This window comes from Phacochoerus africanus, chromosome 13 (genome assembly GCF_016906955.1).
Source record: "Phacochoerus africanus isolate WHEZ1 chromosome 13, ROS_Pafr_v1, whole genome shotgun sequence".
Classification (NCBI taxonomy): domain Eukaryota; kingdom Metazoa; phylum Chordata; class Mammalia; order Artiodactyla; family Suidae; genus Phacochoerus; species Phacochoerus africanus.
This window is the reverse complement of record NC_062556.1, coordinates 73,842,337-73,869,356: the sequence shown is the minus strand read 5'-3', so window position 1 is coordinate 73,869,356 and position 27,020 is coordinate 73,842,337. Positions and strand designations below refer to the sequence as shown.

Here is a 27,020-nt window from a genome sequence, read left to right as displayed (position 1 = left end):
GGGAAGGGCGGCCGGTGCAGCCGCGGCTGCCATCTTAGCAACTCCTGGCGTTGCGGCCTTGTGGTTTTAAGCGGCCTTCGTGGCGGCCGTTGACCTCAGGGAGCGGCACGAAGTCATCTGGGTAACAGCTGCCCTCTCCCCGGTCTCCACAGGACGACCAGCCCGAGTCCGGAGGCGAAGGCGAGGGTAGCCGGGCACGTGCAGGGCCCGAAGCCAGCGGTTGGTCACAGCGTCTCCCGGAAGGATGGGCCGGTCTCGGAGCCGCAGCTCGTCCCGCTCCAAACACACCAAGAGCAGCAAACACAACAAGAAGCGGAGCCGGTCGCGGTCGCGGTCTCGGGACAAGGAGCGCGTGCGGAAGCGCTCCAAATCCCGGGAAAGTAAACGGAACCGGCGGCGGGAGTCGCGCTCGCGCTCGCGCTCCACCAACACGGCCGTGTCCCGGCGCGAGCGGGACCGGGAGCGCGCGTCGTCCCCGCCCGACCGCATCGACATCTTCGGGCGCACGGTGAGCAAGCGCAGCAGCCTGGACGAGAAGCAGAAGCGAGAGGAGGAGGAGAAGAAAGCGGAGTTCGAGCGGCAACGAAAAATGTGAGTACCTGCGGGGGGAGGGGCGCGGAGCGGGGCGGCGGGGGGAGCGGGAGGTGGCGGGGAGAGGGGTGGTGGTGGGCGCGTCGGGGGTGGAGGCGGCGAGAGGGGTCGCAGGAGCCGGCCCCGAGGGCCAGCGTCCTCGGCGGCGTCTGGGAAGCCCGGTGCAGCACGAACGTCCACGTTGGCTGGGAAGGAGAATGGGGGGGACCAGGCTGGAGAGGCTGAGTGGAGAGAAAGCATTTTGGCGCGAGAGGAGGAGGCGAGTCCCGGAAGTAGGGGGTGGAGTTCACGGTGGGGTTGGGGAGCGGCATGGGCCCCGGACGGTGAGGGCCGAGCTTCCCGAGGACGTGGATGGGGTGCGTTTGCAGGCCCTCTGGACGAGAGCGTTCTTGCATTGCATCCTAAGCATTGCGCAGGGATTCTCCGGCGTGAAACACTTGGGGTAGTGCAACGCTATGCCCCACACGAGACCTTTTATTTCAGTGTATTCCTGTTAAGAGACGTCGCGGTCGCTTCGCCTTTCTCGGGTCTCCTCTTGGTTTTTAGGCGTGAAAACAGAGTGCACGCATTCTAAGTGTACAGCCACATAGATGAGCCTTGGTGTTTGAATTCAGTTCCAGCCGCCGTCCCAATCAAAGCCTGCTCCATCTTTTTTCTTTTTAGGGTTTTTGCTTCAATACTTGTCTGCAGCAACTTTGGTGCCATCTTGTTCGTTTCCCCTTGGGGATACCTGCCGTTTGGAACATACTTTAATGTTTACTTTTACTTTTGCACTGATCACATGCGGAAGAGTCACCTCTCAAGTATCTTTGATCTAAGAGATGGTGCAAATTAACCCCAAACTAATGAAATTTTGGCTTTCAAATGTGGAGTTTTGTCTTGGTGCAAGACCATAGTTACTCTCGAGCTCTGGGTGTTCTTTCCCAAAGCCAGGTTAGAAGGTAGAGTTAGATTTGCTGACTCCAAGTTTGACAAGCCGTCTTCCTCAGTTCTTCCGTGTGAGTTTTTAAGTGTTCATGAGTCAGGAAAGTTATGAATATAGAATTTTCCTGAGACAAATTTATGTGTACTGAATTGTGTAGGGGTTTTAAATAGTTCTGCAGTGAGGTTTGTGTTATGTGGATGTTCCAGCAGAGCTTGTTTCTAAAAGCAGATCATTAAGTAGGGACTGGAGCACTGTTACAGAGTACCTGGAGAGCGTTTTCGCTGCCTTCCTTGAAAACTCGCTCAGCGCTTTCATGTTTCCTTCACTTAGAACTGTCAGCAGTACACAGGAAAACCCAATACAAGGAATTGTGTCACAGCAAATCTTGGTTATGTAGAACCCAGGGGTTTTTTTTGGTTTGTAGCAAGATCCCTGACTTCAAATAACTTTGAACAGGTGAACTTTTCAAAAAGTTATCCAAGACATCTCTGAAGTAATATTTTCCCTGTGAAAACAAAGGATACCTCCAAAGGGTAATGATTTGCTCTTCACCAGAAAGACTTTGAGGAAGAGTGAAAGGAAACTTGGTGTGCAAGTCCTTAAGTGCATTTAGTGGGCTACACATGAGTAGCAGAGAAATCCAGGCTTGAAATGAATTCCAAGTTGATGAAGAAGCACACTACCATTCGTGTTTCTGTAGGGAGGAGGGGCAGAGCTAGCAGGCACCTGTACACTGAATGCCTGTGTGTCACACAGTAGGTACTACTTATATGGTCTAAGCACTGCTTAATACGGTTTAATGCCTAATAATGCAAAGGAGACAGTGGAAAGACCTAGGTTTTGCAGTCATGGCTATGGGTAGAATTACTGGTGCAAATCTTGTTGGTTGGTTCATTCAACTAATATTTATGAAGCATTTAATAAGTGCCAGGAGCTGTTAAAGATGATCGACCCCTCTCCAAAAGCTTGATCTAGCTTGAAGACAGGTAGATAGGTAATGATACAGTGTAGTAAATTCAGTGGCAGTGATAAGACTGTAAAAAGGAAGCATCTCAGACCGGTAAACACCTTGGTTCTCAAAAGGAAGGAGAGCCAAGGCTGGTAAAAACAGGAGGCAGAGGAGAATTCACGTGGACCTCAAGGGAGGCCCCCCTCCCCTGCCAGAATAAAGGGAGGGGTGCACAGTGGGCTTGGGATGGAGTGGAAAGGGGAATATTGACTGGAACATGAAGTTCTATAGGTGGTAGAGTCATGGAGTGACTGGAGAGGTAGGTAGAGGCTGGGAATCATGGGAAGAGTCTTGTCTGCCATTTGAAGGAGCTTGGAGTTCATCCCATAAACCAGAAAGATCTTAAGCAGGTAAGTGGCTTGAGTTTGTTTTTAAACAGATCAGATGCTATATGGGATGGAAAGTAAACAGTAAGTCCACATAGGAGTAGTGAGGGAGCAGTTGTTGGAATGGGAAAGGAGCAGATTTAGAAACATTTAGGACAAATAAAATTGTTGTGAAACATCAGGGATATAGAGCATTATTGTTAGCTCTCAAATTTATATTGTGGCTCTCGCATCTCAGCCACCAGATGTTTTAAGTACTCCTGTGTGTCAGACACTAGTTAACATGTCAGAATGGGAGAGGGAAGAGTCAAAGCGAGTTTCCACTTGGCTCTTCTGACATATAGACACTGGATTTTGGACATAGTGAGTTTATCCGAGGGTGGTATGGAGACAGGCCTGGGGAAAGATTGAAAGTAGCTGGGAGAGTGTGGAGGGTGGAGCACCTGGTTCTCTGAACGTAAGAGCCCTGGGGAATGTCTGCGTCTACAGTTGGTGGAGGAAGACAGGTGTGTGGTGGTCCAGAGAGCGGAGAAGGTGCCAGAAGAACACACTATCTTGTGTACCTTGAAGAGGTCCAGGTCGAGAAGCCGCAAAGTGAAAATTTTCTGTTGGGCTTAACCAATGAGAAAGTCTCAGTAAGATTGGACCCTGGATTGTTTTGCCCTTTGCAGTTCTGAGGGCTTTCTTAGCTTCCCTGCCTGTGAGCTTGATTTCTTATCTGAAAATGGAGGTACCTGTCTTGTTTGTAATGAGGATTAGAAATAGCGCATTTAAAGTATCTAGGTGGGAGTTCCCGTCGTGGCTCAGTGGTTAACGAATCCGACTAGGTTCGATCCCTGGTGGGTTAAGGATCCGGCGTTGCCGTGAGCTGTGGTGCAGGTTGCAGACGTGGCTTGGATCTGGCGTTGCTGTGGCTGTGGTGTAGGCCAGCAGCTGTAGCTCCAATTAGACCCCTAGCCTGGAAACCTCCTCATGCCGCGGGAGCGGCCCAAGAAATGGCAAATAAAGAAAGAAAGAAAGAAAGAAAGTGTCTAGGTGATACTTGGCATGTATGTGATGGGACTCAGTAAATAATGTTGCTTTGCGTACATGCAGCCAGACTGAATTAGTGGATTTAAGAAGTGACCTTACAGGTGATAATCTTAATGCAATAAAAGGCAGACCTTAAAATTAGAAAAAAAATTTTTTTCTCAATTTCGAATAGCTCATTTAATTTATGTAATTGAAAATTTAGTCCAAAAGGTCTCCTTAGATGCTTGTCATTCAGTGTTCCTTTCCTCCCCGTCCCCTGTATTCTTATTATTTTCATAGGTATTATTTTTGAGGTGCTTTATGTGTGTTGTATTAACTGTTGGAAAAAACGGGCAGCTGAAAATGACTTGGAGCAAACAAAGTAGTGTTAATGACATAGTAATTGACTATAGCCTTTGATATATAGGTTTGCATTGTATTTAGTGTTCAAGTGCATGACAGATTGAGAGCCTCCTAAGTTAAGTATCTAAAGTGAACTGGAATCTATCTATATGAGTGATTCTTAGAAGCACACTTGAACTGATTGCGAGAGCAGATTCAGTGTATGAAACTACTTATACCAGGGAGGTTAGGGCTTTGAGATAGACATAGGACATAAGATCAATCCAGATTAATGAGAATTTTATCAATTTCTAAGTATTTTGGTAGCTAAATTTTTTGGATATCTTTCCCTTTCACATTTGTGGTAGAGAAACAGTGTAGGGTAGTATTGAGCTTAAAATGAGTAGCTTTGGAGTCACCTGGGTTGAGCATCACCTCTCAGCAACATGCAGCGATCTGAAACTGGTTAGCCTCCCGAGCCATCAGAGATGTTCAGGATGCCATGGTGTAGAAAGCTTTGGGCAGAGCATTTGCTGTCTGTTCAGTATTGAGTAAATGCTGTTTGTTAATATTATAAAGCAGTTCCTAGAAGTAATCTCTGAGGGTTGAGTTTGTGCATTTTAAGGACGTTTAAAATTCATATTGCCCATTACTCTGTACAAAGTCACACTCTCTTTTAATGGGTGCTGTATTCCTGAGCCCTTGCTGTTTGTTTTAGTGGTTGCCATTTTAAAGTCGATTTTGATTTGTGTTTTTAAGATATCCGCGAGCAGAGAGAAAAGGACGACCTGCTCTCTACCATTTCTATTGAAAAACTTGAAGATTCTGGTTTACGCCTTTCATTAGTGGCACAGAGTCTTAGCAAGGGCATGGATTCAGCAGAGGAGTCTGAGGAGAACATCAAGAGAGTGGTAGCTCCTGTGAGAAGAGTTTAAGGGATGGATAGGCAGTGATTTTAGATGATACATGTCTTTTCTAAGATACTAATGACAAAAGTGGGTTTGGTTTTTTTTTTTCTGAAAAAGTTTTAGCACCTCCTATGAAGTTACTTCATCATTGTAATAAATTTGTCGTCAATAAAAATGAACCAGACTTCTTAATTTGAGGAACTATCCACTGGACCCCCATCACACCTGACTAAGCGGTAGAGCAAGGCTATGTTATTACAAAGTTTCCTTCCGTTCTGTACCTATATCATTGTGCATTTGTGGAAACAGAAATCGCTGAAACATGCAGCGGATCTTTATCTTGTATAGTAATACTTCTCAATTCAGTTGAGGAGTCACAGAAATACAGGGTGTATTAGTAGGTATTAGTGGGATTCAGGGTTCTAGTGCAGCATCTAGTACATAGTAGGTTGTTCAGTAAAGACTTGTTTATCTCCCAAATGCTGAATTCTGTTGTTTTATGTGTCCTTTGGTTTTCTGGATTTGGGTGGTGTCAGGGAGGGGAATTAAAGCAATATTGGGCTTTAACTTTTTCAAAACCAAGTGTGAAAATTGATTTAAATTTGTTTCCTGATTACTGAAGTAGCCATTTTAACCTTACCAAGAATAACAGCAACAACAGAAGTTATATCCTTGATGATACCTGTGGGGACAGCTCTGCTCCGGTGCCCTGACCTTGTCTCCGTGTAGGAAATGGCAAGCAAGGCGTAATAAGTAATCATAGTCCCGTGGGGGGTGGGGTGGGGTGGCCCTGAGGTTCCTCCAGGAACAAAGAGAGATAAGCAGCCTTGTGAGAAACTCTAGTAGGCCATTTCTCATCCTCCTGATTTCTGTTGAGCTTGGGAGTTTCCATTTGCCCTCCCCTTTAGGCTATAAAGCTGCTGAGCTATAGTTAGAAGTGACTCCTTAGCAGCAGCCACCTACTGCCTGCACAGCCTTTCACCTGGCCCCTCTGGTTTGTCCATCAGTGGGAGCAGAGACAGGGAGCTGACACTTTGCTGATCTGGCTTTTGCTGTAAGTAATAAACTGGATTTATTTAGGCTCATTTTCTCCTTACAGACCAAATCTATGAAATGTGGCCACCATTAGGCATTGCGCTGTATTGTTATTGCTTAGGGGCTGTTTGCTTGACAGAAACCCTGAATCTGTCTCAGGTCCCTTCCACCTTTTCCAGATTCTTAAGTTAATTAGACAGCTTTTCCACTGATAAGCTAACCCAAAGCTTTATCCCATTCTTCTCCCTCTTCTTTACTTTGTGTGGGAAGTTTTAATTGGAATTTGGTTTATGTTGTCCTTTTAGGAGTTGAATTGTACCATTTTTGAAGTTTTTCTCCTTAGATATCTCTACGTTTACTAATTTTAGAAGAACCAACAAAAGAATGTATGTATGGATGTGTATACTTTCAAAACTTTGTGTTTTGAAAACTTTTCAAATTACAAGTAAATTAGTGTAAACATCATATACCTCTACAGGTTCAGCACTTGTCAGCCCTACTTGTTTTATCTCTTACTCTTTTTTTCTCTTTGGATGAAGTAGAGAAACAACATTTTTATATTTGAAATGTAGTTTAATTTCCTTCAAAATCACTGCCTGCTTTCCTTTAGATATTCCTGGTAATTCATTTTTAGCATTGGAGTGGATTTCTGTTCTCTTTTACTCATAAAGGCTTATTGAAACTACCCTGTATCTTATTGGAAGTTAAAAGGAGAAGGAGTGTAGTTATAGGCTATATGTTAGGCTTTCGTGTTCTATTTTCTTTTTTTCCCCAATGAAAGTCACCAATGATTCAGTGTTGGGGAAGAGATTTAAGAAACAAGCAACAGAATCTTCCGAATGGTTATTGCAGATACCTAGACCCTAACAAATTACACTTTCTCAACTCTACTACCTACCTGGCAGAGATGGGTGGGTTGTAAATGTAGAAACATATGATTCAGAATGTTAGATACACTGGTGTTAGTGTGGTACTACCGTGAATGAGTAACAAGAATTGAGAACAAAAGCACTTGAGTGGGAATTGAATCACCCCCCCCCTTCACTGGCATTGAAGTGGATTGGAATATTTAAAGGCCACTTAGAAACTGTAAAGTCTTTACTAAACAAATAAATGGAATGCCTCTCATACGTAGGTATAAGTCATCAAAGGGTATAAAGTTTACAGGTTTTGTTTAATTTGTTAATCCATGATTTGTGGATCGTGAAAATGTTGAAGCATTAATAGATTGATCTCTTTAGGATGTAGTTATACTTCCAGAGTCTCTGCATTCATTCAGCAAAAATTATTGTCTCGAATAATGCTGTTCAAAAGATAAATGTGAGCCACATACGTAATTTAAAATTTTCTATATTAGAAAGAAGCTAGTGAAGGAGTTCCTGTCGTGACGCAATGGAAATAATCCGACTAGGAACCATGAGGTTGCAGGTTCGATCCCTGGCCTCGCTCAGTGGGTTAAGGATCCGGTGTTGTCATGAGCTGTGGTGTAGTTCGCAGACACAGCTTGGATCCCATCTTGCAATGGCTGTGGTGTAGGCCAGCAGCTATAGCTCGGATTAGACCCCTAGCCTGGGAACCTCCATATGCTAGGGGTGCGGCCCTAAAAAAGACAAAAGACCAAAAAAAAAACCTAGTGAAGATAATTTTAATATATTACTAATCTGTCTCAAAATATTGTCATTTTAGCATGTAATCAAATAAAAATATTTATGAGATCTTTTATTTTTTCTTCCTACTACAGTTCAGAGTGGACATATGTGACTAGTGGCTAACATAGGAGATCATTGCTATAAAATGTGAAAGGCTTCCACTACAGTGCCTTGATAAATGTCATATCTTCGACATAGAATTTCATTTTGAGTAAATAAGCTCATATATGATATCTGAAGGAGATTAAAATAGTTGAACAATATCATTATTAAACTTTTTAGCAGAAGTAATAACAAAAATATATTTTCATCCACTTTCCCCTATCTGGAAAAGCTTGTAATCAAAAGTTGGTTAACAAAAGAAAGAAAAGGTGCAATTAAGGGTATAAAGTTCAGAATCTGAATAAGTTGGTCTATATTTTTGCTCAAAGCTACAGTACTATTGCTTTAGCAGTCTGAATCTCTTTATTCTCGCCTTGCTTTAGGGGAGGGGGAGACTGATTTTAGTTGGCCTGGATTGCTTGCTCCGTGATAGTTTCTCCTAACTTCTTTGTAGCTCACCCCTTAGACTGAATGGATTGGCACATGAGCAAGTCATGATATAGCAGCCTGTCCTATTATTATAAAGCTGATAACAAAAATAGATTTCCTATTTCAAGTTTACTCTAGGGTCCTAAAAATAATGTATTAAACTCTTTGTACATATTGGCCTTTTTGTATTTACTTTAAAGTGATAGAGGAATAAAACATGATTTTGTATTTATGTGCATTTATGTATCACTTAACATCTGGGTATTTATCTTTTTCTTGACTGTTACAAATGAATTGTAAAATCATAGAGATATATAATCAACTCATTGTTTTTACAGACTTAAAACTAGCTCTGTTTCAGTTACTAGGTTTATTTCTTACATTATCTAAATCATTTTTCCCACTTTGTTTGCTAGTCGGCAGCAAGAAATAGAAGAAAAACTCATCGAGGAAGAAACAGCACGAAGAGTAGAAGAATTGGTGGCAAAAAGGGTAGAGGAAGAATTGGAGAAAAGGAAGGATGAAATTGAGCGAGAAGTTCTCCGAAGGGTGGAGGAAGCCAAGCGCATCATGGAAAAGCAGTTGCTCGAAGAACTCGAGCGACAGAGACAAGCTGAGCTTGCAGCACAAAAAGCCAGAGAGGTAACGCTCGGTCGTTTGGAAAGTAGAGACAGTCCATGGCAAAACTTTCAGTGTTGGGTGTGCCTCCTGCTCAGTTCAGAAAGAGATGGAATACAGACTAATTCCTTTCTCATCTAAACTTAACATTGCTGTGGAAGTTAATTTTTTTAGCCTATTAAGATGCACTGACTGATATTAAAAGTTATTTTCATAAAACATATTCAAGGATACGTTTTGATTTAATGAAACTGGCTTACATATTTGAGAAGTGTTTGAAACTTTTGCCATGGCTGCAGGACTTATATTCTTTTTTGGGAGGGTGGGGGAAGACAGGGAGTGGTAAAGGGAAAAGGTTAAAAATCCACCTGTGGTTGTGTGTTCTTCTTTTCTGTTTATCACTCTTATTACCTAGACTGTGAGAGGCTTTTTGCCTTCAGTCAGATTAAAAAGAGCAGGGCCTAACGTTGAGTGACAGCACCTGCTTTTGATAAATAGGTTTTCTTGCTCTTCTTTTTTTCCTTCTTTTATCCCTTACCCCCTACCCCCAATCCTGCTTCAACACAATGGACTAATCAAGCATTCTGATCATAAGGCCCTCCATTTTCCTAATGTGTTTCAAAGAATCTTTTTAGGAAAAATGTCCAGATTATTCATCCACTTTTTTAGTATCTACTAACAACTCCTTTTTTTCTCTAGAGAGTTATGAAGGAACAGGTTGTCCTTGTCTGGAGTCAAGCTAAACACATGATTTGTTTTATCAGCAGCTGGAGCAGAAGTTGAAAATGTCTTTCTGTGAGACAGTAATTTGCTACTGAAGCTTTATGGCTTATTTGCACTGATTACTCCAGGATCCTAAAACTTGTTAAAAGTCGCTGAAACACTCAAGGCCCATTATTACCTTGCAGCCTTGAATGTTCCTCAACATAGTTTTCATAATGAATATGAATTCTATTGGTGTGTGCTGTAGGAAATCCTGTAGGTGAAATATTTTCTTAAATTTCAATATTCGACTCAAAATATGTGACGCGTCATATTTATCTTGGCATTACTGTGGACAAGTTGATACCATATTCAATCTTTTCCAGTAAGGTTAGCCTTGCAAATGCATTTTTCCCTGGTGCTGTCTTTAACTAGGTAAACATGTTTATTATATTTGGTGGCTTTCACAGACTGTGCAATTGAATATATGAAATTTTTATTAGTGCTTTTAATAATGAAGATGCTTTTGGAGTAATGGTGCTGTCTTGTAGCGAGTTATTAATCATAGGAAGATTTTTTTCTCTTCATTTGCTTTTTGTTTCATATTAACAATTTTTTTTTTACACGGACACACCCCTCTGACAATCTTTCCAAATATTAAAATCATTTGAATATGTATGCTGTGATCTCAACACTGCCCAAACCATCAAGCAATCTTCATATAGTTTGCATTATAAAATCTCATTAAATTCTCCAAGAAAAAATAAATTACAGAATTTTATTTCCTGACCATGCACCCCCTGGATTCCTGAATTTCAGTTCAGACTGTAGATGACAAGATAAGCTGCCTTTAGAAATTGTCAACATCTGAATGTTAAGTCCATTTCCCCATGGAAGAAGCCCTTAGTTCCATGAAGTATGGATTACCATTTGTATTTTTCACTAACAGTAAATGTATTTTTCTTATTAATTGTTTGCCTTAGGAATGATGAATTACATTTTTTGTTCCTTCTTACCATAAACATCTGCATTCCTCAGCTCAGCCTTCCTTGTATGTTGTTTCTTTATAAATGGTTGAGCTGCTGATGCAGGTATTGCCAAGCTAACAGTACAAATCATTTTAAAGAGGAAGCTGGCGCGTATGGCAGCCGAGGAGCACACTCTGCAGGACACTGGACAAGACAGTAAATATTCAACTTTTAATGCTGATTAAAGGAGTATAGGTAAAGAATACGTAGGTATACATAATTGGTGAGACAAATATTCACTTTATTTATATTTTATATATTATTTTTTTAATTTGGTAAATACTATCCAGTTTTGTAGTTGTCCTTGTTGATTTGTGTGATATTAAAGTATTAGTAATAATTGCCAGGAGACTATCATTAGGGAGGGTTTAGTTGGTTGCTGTTTGGACTGGGAGGGATGATTTAAATTTAGTGCTAGAAACAAATTTTAGTGGCTGCACAGTTTATCATTTGTCAGACAGAAGGTGGCTATAAAGCTACCCTGTAAGTCAGATCAAAGAAGTTCAGAGGAAGATTAGTAAATATTGAATCAATTAAAAAAACATTTTATTTTCCTAACATCTTAACATGTCCTCCCCTTTAGGAGGAAGAACGTGCAAAACGTGAGGAGCTAGAGCGAATACTAGAAGAGAATAACCGAAAAATTGCAGAAGCACAAGCCAAACTGGTATGTACAAAGCATACGTGGAAATATTTTTTAATTTTTTAAATAGACGAACTAATACGTATCACTTCTAGTTTTTATTCCCATTGTGTATTTTAATACTTACTTGTCTGTTTGTAACATATACTACCATTTAAAGTGGAATAAAAAAGTAGATAAATTTTTTGGTACAGTAGGGTTTTCCCAATTAAGGGTATGAATTTATTTTGAAGCATTCTCAGTATGATGAAAAAGAAAGCTAGAATTAAAGGACTATAGATACACATAGATCAAAAACCAAAGAAGAATAGTAAGACATATTATAAGGGAGAACTCCCCCCCCCCCATGAAGAATTTTACTTCACATTAAGAATATAAACCAGAGATAGAAGGAAATTTATGTAGGATGAATGGGGATTAGTGGCATTTACTCCCTAGGGATGAAGACATGATCCAAGACAGATTCTTGGTTGTAGACAAGTTTTGTCCGGTTAGAAATAAGGCAGCCATAGGTAGGCATTTGCTGCTGTGTTATCTGTAGACCAGGGGAAAAACCGAGATGTGAGCTCTAACTAAGGTGTTTAGAAAAAAACCAAATTCTTGACTGTCTGAAGGCAAAGAAAAAGATCTGGGAGGATCTCTGATAAACAGTGGGTCCCATCGGGTGATCCGAGTGAGGGGGACTGTAAACATTGTCCTGTAGGGACAAGAATGTGAAAGTTCAGCCGACCAGTGCTTGGTTCTAGAGCAGGAACCTTTAAGATAGTCTGTCTCAGGTAAGAGCCAACCTGGAGACATCCTAAGCAGCTTAGTGCGCATGACACAGTGGATTCCTAATGTCACTGCTCTGATTCTTACGAAAGCCACGGGGAAAGGAGAGAGACCTACTCCTCCAGCTTTACCCATGAAAAGACCTTAAAAACTGCTTAGGTCGGAAAAAACCCTGCCAATATGAAATGGATAAAGGGTCATAATAAGATGTATCACTATCTGCTCATCAGTAAGTATGCGATAATGCTTTTTTTTGTGATTCCACATGAGAGAATCTCAGTGGAGGAAGTGAGATGATGGGAAGTGTGCATCTTAATTGTAGTTTTTAAGGTTGAACTTTGAAAGAACTTGCTTCTAAGGAATGGATATTCACAGAAAAGAGGAACGGTATAATTGAAATTTAAGACATTGAAGCAAAATTACCCAGCATGGGATAGAATTCTTCTTAGAACATGGTGTAAGGGATTGTCTAGTATAGGGAGTTCACTGTGGGTGCCCTGAAGTGCCAGATTGTGACCGCTAGAGCAGAGCTCCTCAACTTGCTGTACGCTGAGAAGCTCTTGATCCCTCCTGACCCTGGGGTGGCTGGCTGGTGCCTAAGGACAGCTTGGCCTCCTTCTATTCCTCCCGCATCCCGTCTTTGTTTCCCCACACAGACCATACAAATACAGCCTCCTGAGTGTCATTACTGGAGAACAGATCAGCAAGCGTTTTCTAGAGCAGTGTTTCTCAGGTGGTGATTGGCCAGATTTTTTGTCTTTTAATCTCAGTCTTTCTCAGACCTCTGCTTTTGCAAAAATAAGTTAAGATGAATTATTAGAAAAATGAGGTCAGGTTGCTGTAGAAGTTTCTAACATGGTAACTCTTGACTTCTACAGATCTTGTGGATTTTGATTAGTTTGCACTGTCGTTGCTCCGGGGGCCATACTAGCACTGCTCTAGAGCATCTGAGTTCACCTCTGCATGTTGTCAATAAAACTTCAGTGAAAAGATATCTTAGAGAAAAAGAAACTTGAATTTGAGGAAAAATTGTTACAAATATGGATGTAACTCATTCATGTGTTCAGACAAGTTGAAAACATAAATTGTTGATGTGGAGAAAATTCATTTTTATTTGGTAATATTGATCATATACTTGCAGGGAAAGAAGAGTATCCCATGAATAGGCAAAGACAAAAAAATGTTAACGTATAAAGATGCAAGGCGCATATCGAAGTTTCATTTTTGTAGTCCTTTCCTCTTCTTCTCAATTTCGAGTATAGTTCTTTAGTCCCATTTTTTGTTTTGTTTCACTTTTTTGCTTTTTAGGGCTGCACCCTTGGCATATGGATGTTCCTAGGCCAAGGGTCGAATGGGAGCTATAGCTGCTGGCCTACACCATAGCCGCAGCAGTGCCAGATCTGAGCCATGTCTGCGACTACACCACAGCTCACTGCAATGCCAGATCCTTAACCTACTGAGCCAGGCCAGTGGTTACTAGTGGATTAGTTACTAGTCGGATTAGTTTCCTCTGTGCCACGAAGGGAACTCCCATGGTTCTTTAGTCTTTATACATGTATACTAGGAAATGCCACATAGAGTATGTTGAAAGTCTCATTAAAATAATAAAATATTTAAGAAATAGGGAGTTCCCATCGTGGCGCAGTGGTTAACGAATCCGACTAGGAACCATGAGGTTGCGGGTTCGGTCCCTGCCCTTGCTCAGTGGGTTAACGATCCGGCGTTGCCATGAGCTGTGGTGTAGGTTGCAGACACGGCTCGGATCCCGCGTTGCTGTGGCTCTGGCGTAGGCCGGTGGCTACAGCTCCGATTCGACCCCTAGCCTGGGAACCTCCATATGCCGCGAGGGAGCAGCCCAAGAAATGGCAACAACAACAACAAAGACAAAAGACAAAAAAAAAAAAAGAAATAGAAGGATGTAATAGAGTGCTATAGACAGCATGAGATTTTCCTGGGTATGCCAGTCATGGTAGTATATATATCTTGTTGAACCAACAGTTCTCTTTGCTTCATTATGTTATATGTATATTGGAAATGTAGACCTGTTCATTTTTCTGTATAAGTTAAATGAGAAGTATTTTTCTTGTAGAAATCAAGGAAGGAAGAGGAGTGGCTAAGTGACTATTTACATAATTTATTTGAAAAACTAATGTGTATAAAAATCAATTTGGAGGAATTCCCGTTGTGGCTCAGTAGTGTAGGTCACAGATGCAGCTCAGATCTGGTGCTGCTATGGCCGTGGTATAGGCTGGTGGCTACAACTCTGATTCGACCCCTATCCTGGGAATGCCCATATTCTGCAGGTGCAACCCTAAAAAGGAAAAGAAAAAAAATCACTTTGAAGATTAAAAATAGCCAAGATGTTAAGTTCTTTTAAAGACTTTAATGTATTAATTGTGGAGACAAGGACAACTCCCAGGAAAGTTAATAATATGAAACTAATTGGTAAATGGTGTGAACTGTGTGAGATAATAACTGACATAGTTTTCCCTGGGAACCTTTCTGGAATCGATACCCCTGAGCTGTGCCTGGATGGATAATTAGAAGTTGAATTCAGGCTGGGGACAAGAGTCTGGGGAAATGAAATAGGGCCAAAGGCCTTTACACAAGTAGAATTAGAAGAAAGCAAGCGTGTGTGGGATCTCTTGGGATAATGGGAAAAGTAGTTGTTGATGTAATAAGCAAATTTTATATGCAGTAGGAAGTTTGTGTGATAAGTAATGGGAGATGAGGTTTTGTTTTTTCCTTTTCTTTTCAGGGCTGCACCTGCGGCATATGGAGGTTCCCAGGGTATGGAACAAATCAGAGCTGCAGCTGCCGGCCTACACCACCGCCACAGCAGTGTTGGATCCTAGCCACGTCTTGCGACCTACTCCACAGCTCACAACAATGCTGGATCCTTAACCCACTGAGCAAAGTCAGAGATTGAACCCACCTCCTCAGGGATACTAGTCAAATTCATTGCCACTGAGCCACGAAGGGAATTCCGGAGATGAGGTTTCCAAAGCAGGTTAAAGACAGGTTGGAGAAGAAAGTACCCTGGGGGAGATTTCTTAAACATTGTTTATAACTTTGAAAGAGTAACACAATGATCTTTTGTAAATCGATAAAAACCAAAAAAAAAAAAAAAACCTACTTTGAGATGTAAAATAAGTAACTTATATAAGTAAGATGAAAAATAGCTGTAATAAATTCCTGAAAATAAATCCCAATCTCAATAGGAATGCAAAGAAATGCCCCCCCCCTTTTCTTTTTCTCTAATACTGCATGACAGATCCTCATTAGTACCAAATGTTGGAAAGGGTATGCTATAAAGAGACCCTTTATCTAGTGATCCTGGAAGTTTAAATGGATTACGACCATTTTAGAAAATAACACGAAGTCAGTAAACATCGGGAACCTTAATGTTAATTGTTCCTTGGAATTTGTCTCATGGAAAATGAATCAGGTACCAATCAACTCAAACACAAAAATGTTCTGCTCATGTTATTTGAGTAATAAAAATTGCCCAGGTTTTTAGATAAGTTATAACATGTACAAACAGCGGGTTTTTCCTGTAGTCAAAAAGCATTTGATAATTTAGGGGAAGTAGCTAAATACAAAACTCTCACATACGACCTGATTTTTCCTAATGTAAAATGTAAGGTTTTCTGGAGTTCCCATTGTTGCTCGGTGGACACAAGCTGACTAGCATCCGTGAGGACACAGGTTCAATCCCTGGCCTTGCTCTGGGTTAAGGATCTGGCGTTGCTATGAGCTGTGATGTAGGTCGCAGACACAGCTCGGATCTCACGTTACTGTGGCTCTGGTGTAGGCCAGCGGTTACAGCTCCTCTTCAGCCCCTGGCCTGGGAACCTCTATGTGCTGCAGGTGCGGCCCTAAAAAAAAGAAAACTATTCCGAAGTGCTAAGAATAATTATCTCTAATTGATAAGCTTATATGTAATACACTTTTATGCAGTTTGTGTGTTTTCTACAAGTTAAATATATATCACTGTTATGATTAGATAAGAATAATTAGTAAAGAAAATAAATTTAAGCCACACTGAGATTAACTTTTAGGTAGGTTCTCATGACAAACTTGAAAGATTGGTCCCAGTAATGTGTGAAATAAGGAACACATACGGCCTCTCATACATGGTAGACAGGTTAAGTCATCCAGACCAAGAGGAATTTTTGCTCAGTCCAATTCCAAGTTGTTTATCTGTCCATAAGGAGGCAAGAAAATATTAACCAACTCAAACATGCTTGATTTGTAAAAATCAAATAAGAATTAATCGAAATGTGGATTGGCCTGGCTTTTTGGCAGATTGGTTCCTAGTTCTTGGGTTAGTACTAGCACTGCACAGCTGTCTTCAAATATTTGAAAGGGTGTTGTTAGTACAATGGAGAAATTCGTTTTCTTTAAAATTTTAAAAATAGTATTTTAAAATTTTAAAAAGTCTTTTTTTTCACACATTTTTTTTTATTTTAATGATGTGTCTGGGAAATTGCCCAGGTAGTTTTCTGAGATATATTTGAATCTCATTTATTCAGAAAGGGAAACAGACTAAACGAAGGTGATGCTGTGGAGCAGAATGTTCTCAGTTGCAGGAAAACCTCAAGCTGTAGGAAAAACAACTCAAACTATCCCCTGAAGTTCTCGATAAACACTATATTTCCTCTAAATTGGAATAGTTTTCCTCTTATCCCTGCGCCAGATAGGGAGATTTACCATGATCATTGCGCCCTGTAATACCTGGTATCTCACCAGTTTGAGAGAGGAGAAAAAATAGTACTGTGTTTGCAGTTGACTGTATATGAAATGTATTGCACATAGTTAAATTTATAGTAAACCGTATCACACTTTGCAATTTAGAGCTCTGAAAAGAGTTCTTAGAAAAATGTAAGTAAGAATTTTTTTGGCCACACTCGCGGTGTATGGAATTTCCTGGGTCAGGGTTGAAATCTGAGCCACAGTTGCAACCTGTGCCTCAGCTGCAGCATCTCTGGATCCTTAACCCACTGCGCTGGGCTGGGGCTTGAGTGCCTCCGCAGTGACCCAGGCTGCTGCAGTTGGATTCGTAACCCGCTGCACTGCAGTGAGAACTCCCAAGGAAGAATTTAATATTTATTTAGTAGGTAGACTGAAAAATAGTCCCCTTACCCCTCCCCCCAAAAGATAACCATATTGTAATCCCTGGAATCTGTGAATGATACTTTATATAAAGAGTCTTTAAAGATATGAATAAAGTTAACGTTTTTGAGGTGGGGAATTTATCCTGGATTATCTCTGTGCCCTAAATGCCTTATAACGGGAGACAGAGGGAGATGTTAGCACAAAACACACAGGAGAAGTCAGGGGCAAGGCGGAGAGGTGAAGATGCTGGCCTTGGAAATGGGAGTGATGTGGTCACTCCAGCAGCCACCAGGAGGTAGACGAAGCAAGGAGGAGACTCTCCCGGGTCCTCCAGAGGAAGCACAGCCCTGCTGACACCTCGATTTTTGGTGTGGTAACCCTGATTTTGGACTTCTGGCCCTCAGAATAATTTTGTGTTGTTTCGAGCCTACCTGGTTTGTGATAGTTTGTCACCTGGAAATGTGGACGAGTTTTTGGAATTGGACAGTGGGATAGAGGCTGGAAGAATTTTGAAGCACATGGAAGAAAATGACCAGACTGCTTTTAAAAGACTGTTGGTAGGAATATGGACTTTATAGGCACTTCTGGTTAGGGCTCAGAGGCAGATGTATAACATATTAGAAACGGGAGTTTTCTTGTGGCGCAGCAGATTAAGGATCTGGCATTGTCACTGCAGTGGCTTGGTTCACTGCTGTGGCACAGGTTCAGTCCTTGCCCCAGGAGCTTCCACATGCTATGGGCATGTCCCCCCGCCACCCCCAAAAAAAACTGGAGAGAAGGAATTCCTTGTTATTCAGCGGATGAAAATCCAACTGAATTGTGTCCAGTATTGTATGGAAGGCAGGACTTAGATAAGTGATGAACTTGGATATATAGCAGAAGGTATTTGCAAGGAGAGTGCAGTCTGGTTTCTTCTCACTATTTATGTGAAATGCAAGAAGCGAAATTGAGGAAGGAGCTAAGAAGTAAAATAAATGAGAACTTTAGGTTTGGGTTGCAAAAGATGCTAAAATTAGGTGTGCCGTTAGAAAAACTTACTCTGGAAAGAAGGCTCAGGCTGCATATGACTGGACAGTTTTGCTAATGCTGAAGAGATTAAGCATGTGACTCACAGGTTACCATAGTCATTTTGGCAAAAGCCAGGATTAGATGTGATTATCCAGGAAAGACCTGTGGAAAAGCCTGTTGTCTAAGGGCCTGACGTATGTGGGAGACCCACAGAATTTTTGAGGATGTTCTATCAGCAGAAATGCTGCCAACTGCCCTACAAGGAAGGGAGGACATCACGGTGAAAGATTTTCAGGGTCTGGTAATGTGGGACAAGGTGATAGGAAGAATAGGGAGGTTTGAAGATAGCGGTAGAAGAAGTGGTGGCCCTGTGTAATCTTGCTTTTGTTGCAGTGATTTTAGTATTGGCCTTCTTGCCTTCAGAATAAACTTCTGAGGTTTTAAGCTCTCCGTTTGTGATAATTTGTTAACAGTGGGTACAGGAAACTAACACAGTTGGAGAGAGAATGGGGGATTTATAGCAAAGTAGGCATGTGTAAGTTGAAATAGCACAGTACTTAGGATATATTTAGACATTTTAAGAGATGGAAGAATGTGGTGTGGTACCAAATGTAAATATCTATTAAATATTTTAATTTGAAATGAAATGGTGTGCAAGTTAGGTAAGAACATTCAATCAATGAGAGGCTTGTTCCCAGTTGATAAGATAGAAAGCTGATTTAATTATGTTAATGTATTCTGGGCAGCAGCTTTTTTAATGAGTTTTCTGGACGTTAATGTACTGGCATTGTGTGGGTGGTTCGAAGGACAGAGACTGGAAACACGATAAGCCCCTGAGACCAGTGCAAAGATGGGCACTTAACAAGGAGGCAGTGGAGACAGGAAAGAGAAGAGTTGGATTTGGTGAGTGATCGGGGTGCACAGAGGGAGGGAGAAGAGCAGCAGGGAGGGAGGAACGGGCTGCTGTAGGAACCAGGGAAGACCTGAAAGGGGTCTGCCCACAGCGAGAGCACCAGGCATCTCCGGGCGCTTTCGCAGAAGGGAATGGATGTCAAGGCAGCAGGAGCTCCCCTGAGCAGAGGGTGTAGGGCACAGAAGATTACAAGGACCACATCTAGAGTAGTGCTGTTGTTTTGTGAGGTTTTAGGACATAAATGGTAAACTCCTGAAAGTAGGAGATTTCTCTTGGCAGCAGCAGGGCGCAGTCTCTTCAAAACTCCGGAAGGCAGTGATTCGTGTACCTGATATTTCAAAACCAGACTCAGTCACCACTCAGTCCTTGAAGTAATTATCTGTCCTTTAGGTAAAGTGGAGTCTTAGGAGATATTATCTAATGTTGAAGTTCAGAAATATGTTTACGGTCATAAAGGTAACAGAGAAATTTAACAAATGAAAGGGGCTGGAGGGAGTGTGGTATGATTTCCCTTTAGATGGGTAACTAATGCTTTTCCGTAACGACAGCATTCATCCTGAGGAGAGGTGACTATCAGAATAACTAAACCGTCATGGGCCTGGGGCAGGGGGAGAGGGAGTTGGTTTTTTCAGTTCTTCTGATGTTATTTTTTTAACCTTGTACATGAAGGACATCGTAGTAATAGAGTTTGCTAAGCATCAGGCCTAATTACATCAATTTTTAAAAAAATTTTTTTACTCATTGTTTGTCTAAAGGGGGGCATGTACAGTATTGCCCTTGCTATGGAGGGAAAAGTGTATCAAAGAACTAAAGTTGCAAATGGTAGAGTGGCACAGGAGGTGCCTTTTGGAAGGTTACAACACAAACAGACGTCCCAGGTAGGGGCGTGATTCCTAATTGTAGTATTTTTCATTTTCTCCCATCATTCCTATAATCACCCCTGATAAGTATTTCTGTCTTTGGATCTTTTTCTTTTTTGGTAAAAATTTATATATATTTCACATAGAGAGTAGTAGATTTCAGTATCCCTGTTTGCAAAGGAAATTGCTGCTAAGGACCCTGATCTAAAATTATAGATAGTGTAAGGAGTAATTTTTACAAAGGCAGTGGGCCCTCTGTAAAGGGGAGAGGGAGGAAGCAGATATTGGGAGGGGGAATTGATCCTGCTACAGTGGGGTAGTTTTCTTTTGTGTGTTTCATTTCACCAATCATTCTTTTGAGCGGCACGCAGGGTTGAAAGCCTTTTTGAGACTGAACAGGGCCTTGGATGCAGTGGCTAGGAAGGCCTGCCGCCATGTGCCGGCTCCAGTGTTGTGGGTGCTGGCTGGCTCCAGGGTCTCTGTGCTGTCCCCACATAAGCCTCGTAGGAGCCTGGTGTTCATCTGTAAGGAATACAGGCGTGGATAGCCTCCCCCTATTTGGAATAATGTTTCTCTTTTTTGGAGCCAGGAGCACGCCCGTGGCACTTGGGAATTCCTGGGCCAGGGATTGAATCCAGCAACGCCAGGATCCTTAACCCGCTAGTCATGGTGGGAACTCAGGATGGTGCTTTCTTTTTTATATGTTTGAAACAAAATAAGGGGGGAGAGGAGCTGCTAGTCACCAGAAGCAAAGCAGAGAGCAAAGCAGTATATCAGATAATTACTACAGAGGGAGACTTAAAAGAGGCTTAAAAGAGTACCTAGCTAGTAAGGTGTGGGGTCATACCACACTTACTGACAGGTGGGCAGTTTTTCCTCACTCGAAAGCCACTGTATTAAAATAAGAGGTTGCTTTGGGTTTTTTCAACTAGCTTTTTTTTTTTTTTTGTATAAAGTTTACTTTTATTGTCAGTAGATCAAGACATAGCATCCAGTTGGAAAAGTTTCTGTAACTTTGAGTTCAACATGGTTCTCTTAGAGCTAAAATAACTTTTTTCCTTCTTTGGTCACTATACCTGGGCTTTCAGATATGTTTTGTTGGATTAAAAGGATAATTTCTAGCATTTATAAAGTTATTTGCATTTTACAATATGTTCTCATAATTAGCTCATTTCATTCTGTACTAACCCTGTGATATACTCTGTGATCATTTCGGGGTTTTTTTTGTTTGTCGGTTGTTGTTTTGTTTTGTTTGCTTTAGTGCTGCACTCGAGGTATGTGGAAGTTGCCAGGCTAGGGGTTGAATTGGACCTGCAGCTGCCGGCCTACACCACAGCAACTCCAAATCTGAGCTGCATTTGTGACCTACACTGCAGCTCATGGCAGTGCCAGATCCTTAACCCATTGAGCAGGGACAGAGATCAAACCCATGTCCTCATAGATACAAGTCCAATTTGTTACTGCTGAGCCACAGTGGGAAATCTGTGTTTTGTTTTGATCATTATTATTCGAGCCATTCTTTTCACATGTAACAAATAAGAATCAAAGAAATTAAGATTTTCCCAAGATTATTGAAGTCCTGAAATTTAAAGACCAATTATGCAGGTCATAAGATACTTGTTTTACAGACGCCTTGAGTGTTAATTTTAATATATTAAAATTGTCAAAGTCTTATACAGGGCGCATTTGGAGATACATATTTTTTTACATAAAGACACTTAAATTTGCGTCATTCTTTTTAGTGTTTTTTACTGTTTTTTCTTGCAGTTTTCTTGAGTTATAATTGACATGTATACGTTTGTGTACTTCGTAACGATTTGACTTAACATTGAGGAGTGATTATCACAACAAGTTTAGTGGCCAAGATGTAATTGAATAATCTTAGTTCAGAGCTGTAGCAGAACAACATAAAAATATTTGTACATAAAGATAGGAAAGATCTGCTTGATTCATTTTTGAAAATCACTCCATTATCAGGCACTTCCAATAGTGCTTAGCACTGTGTGCTTCACGCTGGGGATAACACTGCTAGCTGTAGTCCAGAGAAGTCACAGCTCCCCTTCCCACACACGTACTTCAGTGTCCCATCTTTGTAGACTTAAATGAAGCTGAACCTTTTCTTTTTCTTTGCTCAATCTAAAGGTGATTCCTATGCAGTAGAAATAGTATTTTCTGTCTAGGAAGGAAGTTACTTTTTAAATCTTGTTCGTTTTTTTTTTCGATTAGGAATATGATCACATTCAAGTTTTTTGGGTTTTTTTGTTTTTGTTTTTGTTTTTTTGGCCACACCCATGTGAACGTTCCCTGGCTAGGTATCAAACCTGTGCCACAGCAGTGACAACACTGCATCCTTCACCTGGAATTCCTTTTTTTTTTTTCCTTTTTTTTAATTTAAAAAGCAACGCAGTCTTTTCTTTTAAAGATCTTACATAATTTAATAGTTCCATAATGTATTTAATAGTTCCATATTGGGGGAGTTCGCTGGTGGTCTAATGGTTAGGATTTGGCACTTTCACCACTGTGATCTGGGTTCAGTCCTTGGTCTTGTAGCTGAGATTTCACATCATTGCTCTAGGGGAGGAGGGGTAATTCTATGCTGGTGAATATCTGGGTTTTCCAGTCTTTCATAGACTATGCTGCAATTGGAGTTCCCATCGTGGCACAGGGGTTAACGAATCCTACTGGGAATCATGAGGTTGTGGGTTCGGTGCCTGCCCTTGCTCAGTGGGTTAACGATCTGGCATTGCCGTGAGCTGCGGTGTAGGTTGCAGATGCAGCTCGGATCCCACGTTGCTGTGGCTCTGGCATAGGCCTGGCTACAGCTCTGATTCAACCCCTAGCCTGGGAACCTCCATATGCCGTGGGAGCGGCCCAAGAAATAGCAAAAAGGCAGAAAAAAAAAATAGACAATGTTGCAATAAACTTGTTCAGTTTCCATGAATACAATTGTATTTATAGGATAAATGCTAGAAAATAAAATCACTGGATAAAAGTACTGTGAAATGTAGTTGGGGTCGATAGTGCCCAAGAACTTTTCGTAAATTTCTCTTACACATTGAGGTTGTAGTGTTCAGACTCTTCACTCCCCAGGGTTTTCTCTACTCTCCTTTGCTAGGGGCTGACTTAGAGCCTTGGGGCAGAGTGAGTTTGGGATGTCTGTCTTAAGCGTTTCCAAAGCACATGCGTTCAGCCCGAGAGTCCTTAGTGCCTTGAATGCCCTTACCCCAAATATGTGATGACTTACTAAGACTGTGGATAAGGTAATTGATACAGGAATTGACTGATGATCAGAAGTAGAGACTTACTTCTTTTGCAGTTATCAGTGAAATCGTAAAGAAGAGAGTGGTGGTTTGAAATGGACTTTGACATACGTGAGCTGGGGGGAGGGGGGAGGCAAAATGGAAAGGAAAGTCTGAGAGAGAATCGGAAGAACAAAGTTGGAGCCAGGTTGTAGAAAGCCATCGGTAGTTTGGTGATTTAGGAAGTTAATCCTTTTCTGTGCCTTGGGAATCTGTTAGAAGTTGGAGGGCAGGAAAAGTGAGGCTGGCAGCATTGTGTGGGTGGGCCTAAGGGCAGAGCCTGGAAACAAGGAAACCAATTTAGGTCTGTGAGAGATGTGGGGCCCTGGCCTAGTGTGGTGGCAGGAAAAATGGGGAGGAAAACCCTAGATGGGGGCATATAGGAAGAGAGAATGTAAAGAGGAATTAGCAAGTGTGAGGACTGGTGGTTGTGTCTTGGGCAGGGGGTGGAGACGGTAAGTTGTGCCACACGGGCGGCAGCAGGGAAGATAGGAAGGGCTGGCTTGTTTTAGGGTTAGGCTTGAAGAGTTTCAGTCTTGAACAGGTGGGATTTGGAAGGTAGTGAAGAGGCTTCCAGTTGGATGTTCGTCAGCCAGCTGCAAATGTAGCTTAGGAGGAGGGCGTGAGAGAGGTCCTTCATCTCTGTTGGACGTTCCACCTTATGAAAATACAGAAATAGAGAAGTACATGAAGATCCACTTTTCCATCTTGCCTGCCCACCAAATTCCCACTTTTAAAAGTTTGAGTCTTCCTCATTTTTGACCTGACCCTAGCAGAGCGGATTTTTCCCACTGGCCTTCGTTCGGCCCCCATTCTTCCCTTACACCACCCACTGCCCCTCCATCTTAAAGGAAAGCAACCCTCTTCTGGTGTGACTTAACGTGTTTTAAAGCTGGGTTGGCTTGTTTGTTTTTTCGCCACAAAATAAAATGCAGACATTTTATGTAGTGTACCAGAAATTGTTACCTTTCCCATCTTCTGCCATAAAGCCTATAATTCAGTCACATTGATTTTTATTATTCCTGAGCAGGAAAAAAAAAATCTTATCAGTAGAGAAAGACGTGGCTGAGCTGGTGGAGGACCGTAACCTTTTGAACCTTAGTGTTTCATGTGTGGGAGGCGGGAAAATTTTTAAAACATCAAGTTCAGGTGAACGGAAGTGTGAGTAAAGAGGAGATCCCTCGTGACTCAACAGGTTAAGGATCCTGCATTCTCACTGCTGTGGCTCTGGTTATAGCTATAGTGCGGACTCAATTCCTTCCCTGGCGCAAGAACTTCCACAAGCCGTGAGGCCAAAAAAAAAGAATGAAGACAAAGGTCATTAAACCTGGTGTTAATTTTCGACCGTCTAGAATATAATTTCAGTAGAATTATGCTGGTGGAAGCACTGACTTTTAAAAATTGGCTTTAATTGGAAATAGACACTCAAAGGATGTAGTGGATATTTGAAGATCAAGGTCAGATGGGAAAAAAAGGACAACTCAGTGGTAACAATAATTCTTTGTATGGGCGTGTGTCCTCTGCATTGTAGGATGTCTGTCAGCCTGTCCTCTACCCACTAGATGCTGCCCCCAGTTGTGACACCCCAGATCGCCAGTACCCACTACCTAGTGTCCGTCCCCTGGGAGAAAGGAATAAAATTGCAGCTAGTTGAGAATTAAGGAAGTGGACGTGGTGGGAAGGAGAGACTTGGTGAGGAAGGAGCTCATGAGAAAAAGCCTGAATTTTCTCAGTAAAGAGGAAATCACAGAGAAACGAACACAGGTTGGTTGCTTGAGACTGAAGGAGTTGAAGGCATTGCAGGAAATAATTATATTGGTGTCTGTTTGAAATTAGATGGCATTTTATAGTCAGCTAGGTTAATAAGTTTTCCTATTATATTTCTCTTCAGAAAAAAAGTAGAGTGTCTTGGTTTATTGACAGTATAATGTAGCTCCATTGGGGATTTTGTCTGCAATTTTTTGTGTGCCTTTTTGATTATAAATTGTCTAATTTTTTGTATGCCTTTCTGATTATAAATTTAGTTAAATAATTGGTAGCTAACATACTCTGAAAAAAATCATACTTTCGTAACAGTTTGTTAATCTGGTGCATTGAAGGTACAGCTGAAAAATAGGAAATAAGACAAATTGTATGCTGATCTCAGGACATGATTTGTAGAAATTCTGTTTTCAAAATATACAAGTGCCTTCCTACAATTTGTTAATGTATTTTTCATTAAAACAATAAAAAAAATGTAGGAATAATTAGAAAGGAAATCTTTTCTAATTCCTCAGTATATTTTCCTTTGACACTTTCTGTGTAATCCTAGGCAAGATTCCTTTTGTATCATGCTCTTTTGTATGCTCGTATTGATTAATTTGTCACCCAGTTTCTGGAAGTTTACTAGTAGAAGGCTTGAAATTCTAATTTTTTACTTTTAACTTTTAGGCTGAAGAGCAGTTGAGAATTGTTGAAGAACAAAGAAAGATTCATGAGGAAAGGATGAAACTAGAACAAGAGCGACAGCGTCAACAAAAAGAAGAACAAAAAATTATCCTGGGCAAGGGGAAGTCCAGGCCAAAACTGTCCTTCTCATTAAAAACCCAGGATTAAATTGCAAACTCTGAACTTTTTACAAAGAAAAATGGAGAAACTTTGTATGGTAGCTTCATGTTGAAGTGGTTTTTTTGTTTTGTTTTCGTTTTTTTAATTTGGAAAATCTGGAAAGTTAGCTTGTTCTAATAGGGGCTATGCTCTGCAATTCCTTTTTCCCCCTCCCTCCCCTTAACTTTCATTAAGTCAAATCCTTATCAGATCATTGCTGTCTTCTGAAAAGTGATATATTTTCACTGGTTGGATTCTGTGTTAGTGGTCTGAAACAGAGATCACTTTGAAACTGTGGATGATCTGATACGGTTTTTACGGACCCACTGACTTCAGAGTTAGACTCTGTTGACTACATCATAATGCTGGTTTTGCTGACTTTTTGTTTTTTTATATATTTATAAAAAAAGAAAAAGTTGGTAATTGCATTGGAAGCGCCCAGGGTGTTACTGGACCTTTGTGTGGTGTATTGTTAACCAGTGTCTTCGAGATACTGTTGCTCTTGATGTTCCTGACACAGGTAAGGAAACAGTCGGTCAGCTCTGATACAAAACACACATAAACAATTCAGTATTGTCTGTTCAGTTTGTTTTTATTTCATTGACAAAATCAAACCAGCATTCCCCCTTGTGTAAATAAATGATTTTGCTGAATAAAGTCAAGTCTTAAATTCATATGTTGAAGCAATTTTCTTTAAAGTTCTGTTAAGTCTTAAAGAGGGTGGTTTACTTTTTGATGGTCAACAATCTAGAAATCCTAGAACTATGCTGTATATATTTCCTCTCATTTATACTTCTAACATAGGATTTATATGTACATTAAATATACTTGAAATTAGTATTTAATGGCTATTTTTTACAAATATCTAATTTATGCCAATACAGCAATTATGACAACAGTATTACCTTGAAGAAAGTCTGAGCACCCAGAAAAAGATGGAAGTTCTCAGTCCTCTGCTTTAGGATAGAAGTATTATCACCACAAATTATACTTAACAAAGACTAGGAAAATGCTTCTAAAAATTTATAGTATCTTAGATTATTTTCAAAGTGGGCCATCAGAAAGAACTTAGCTTTGTACTTTTACAAAAGGCTAAGGTAGTCAAATCATTTTCAGTGTAGGGTACCTGCACGTTTATTTTTGGGAC

General features: G+C 41.0%; 1 protein-coding gene across 1 annotated transcript; it reads left to right on the top strand.

Annotated features, from left to right (window-relative positions):
• Positions 1–26,547, top strand: ARGLU1 (arginine and glutamate rich 1). Its single transcript, XM_047755722.1, has 4 exons — positions 1–591; positions 8,744–8,969; positions 11,259–11,342; positions 25,718–26,547. Exons 1-4 carry the CDS (start codon positions 245–247, stop codon positions 25,880–25,882), a joined length of 822 nt encoding a protein of 273 aa, XP_047611678.1. The 5' UTR covers positions 1–244; the 3' UTR covers positions 25,883–26,547.
• The last annotated feature ends 473 nt before the right edge of the window (positions 26,548–27,020 follow it).

Coding starts and splice junctions, on each gene's coding strand:
- ARGLU1 (XM_047755722.1), top strand. CDS start 245: ATGGGCCGGTCTCGGAGCCGCAGCTCGTCCCGCTCCAAACACACCAAG. Junction 592..8,743: donor TTCGAGCGGCAACGAAAAAT/GTGAGTACCTGC, acceptor TTTGTTTGCTAG/TCGGCAGCAAGAAATAGAAG. Junction 8,970..11,258: donor CAGCACAAAAAGCCAGAGAG/GTAACGCTCGGT, acceptor CCTCCCCTTTAG/GAGGAAGAACGTGCAAAACG.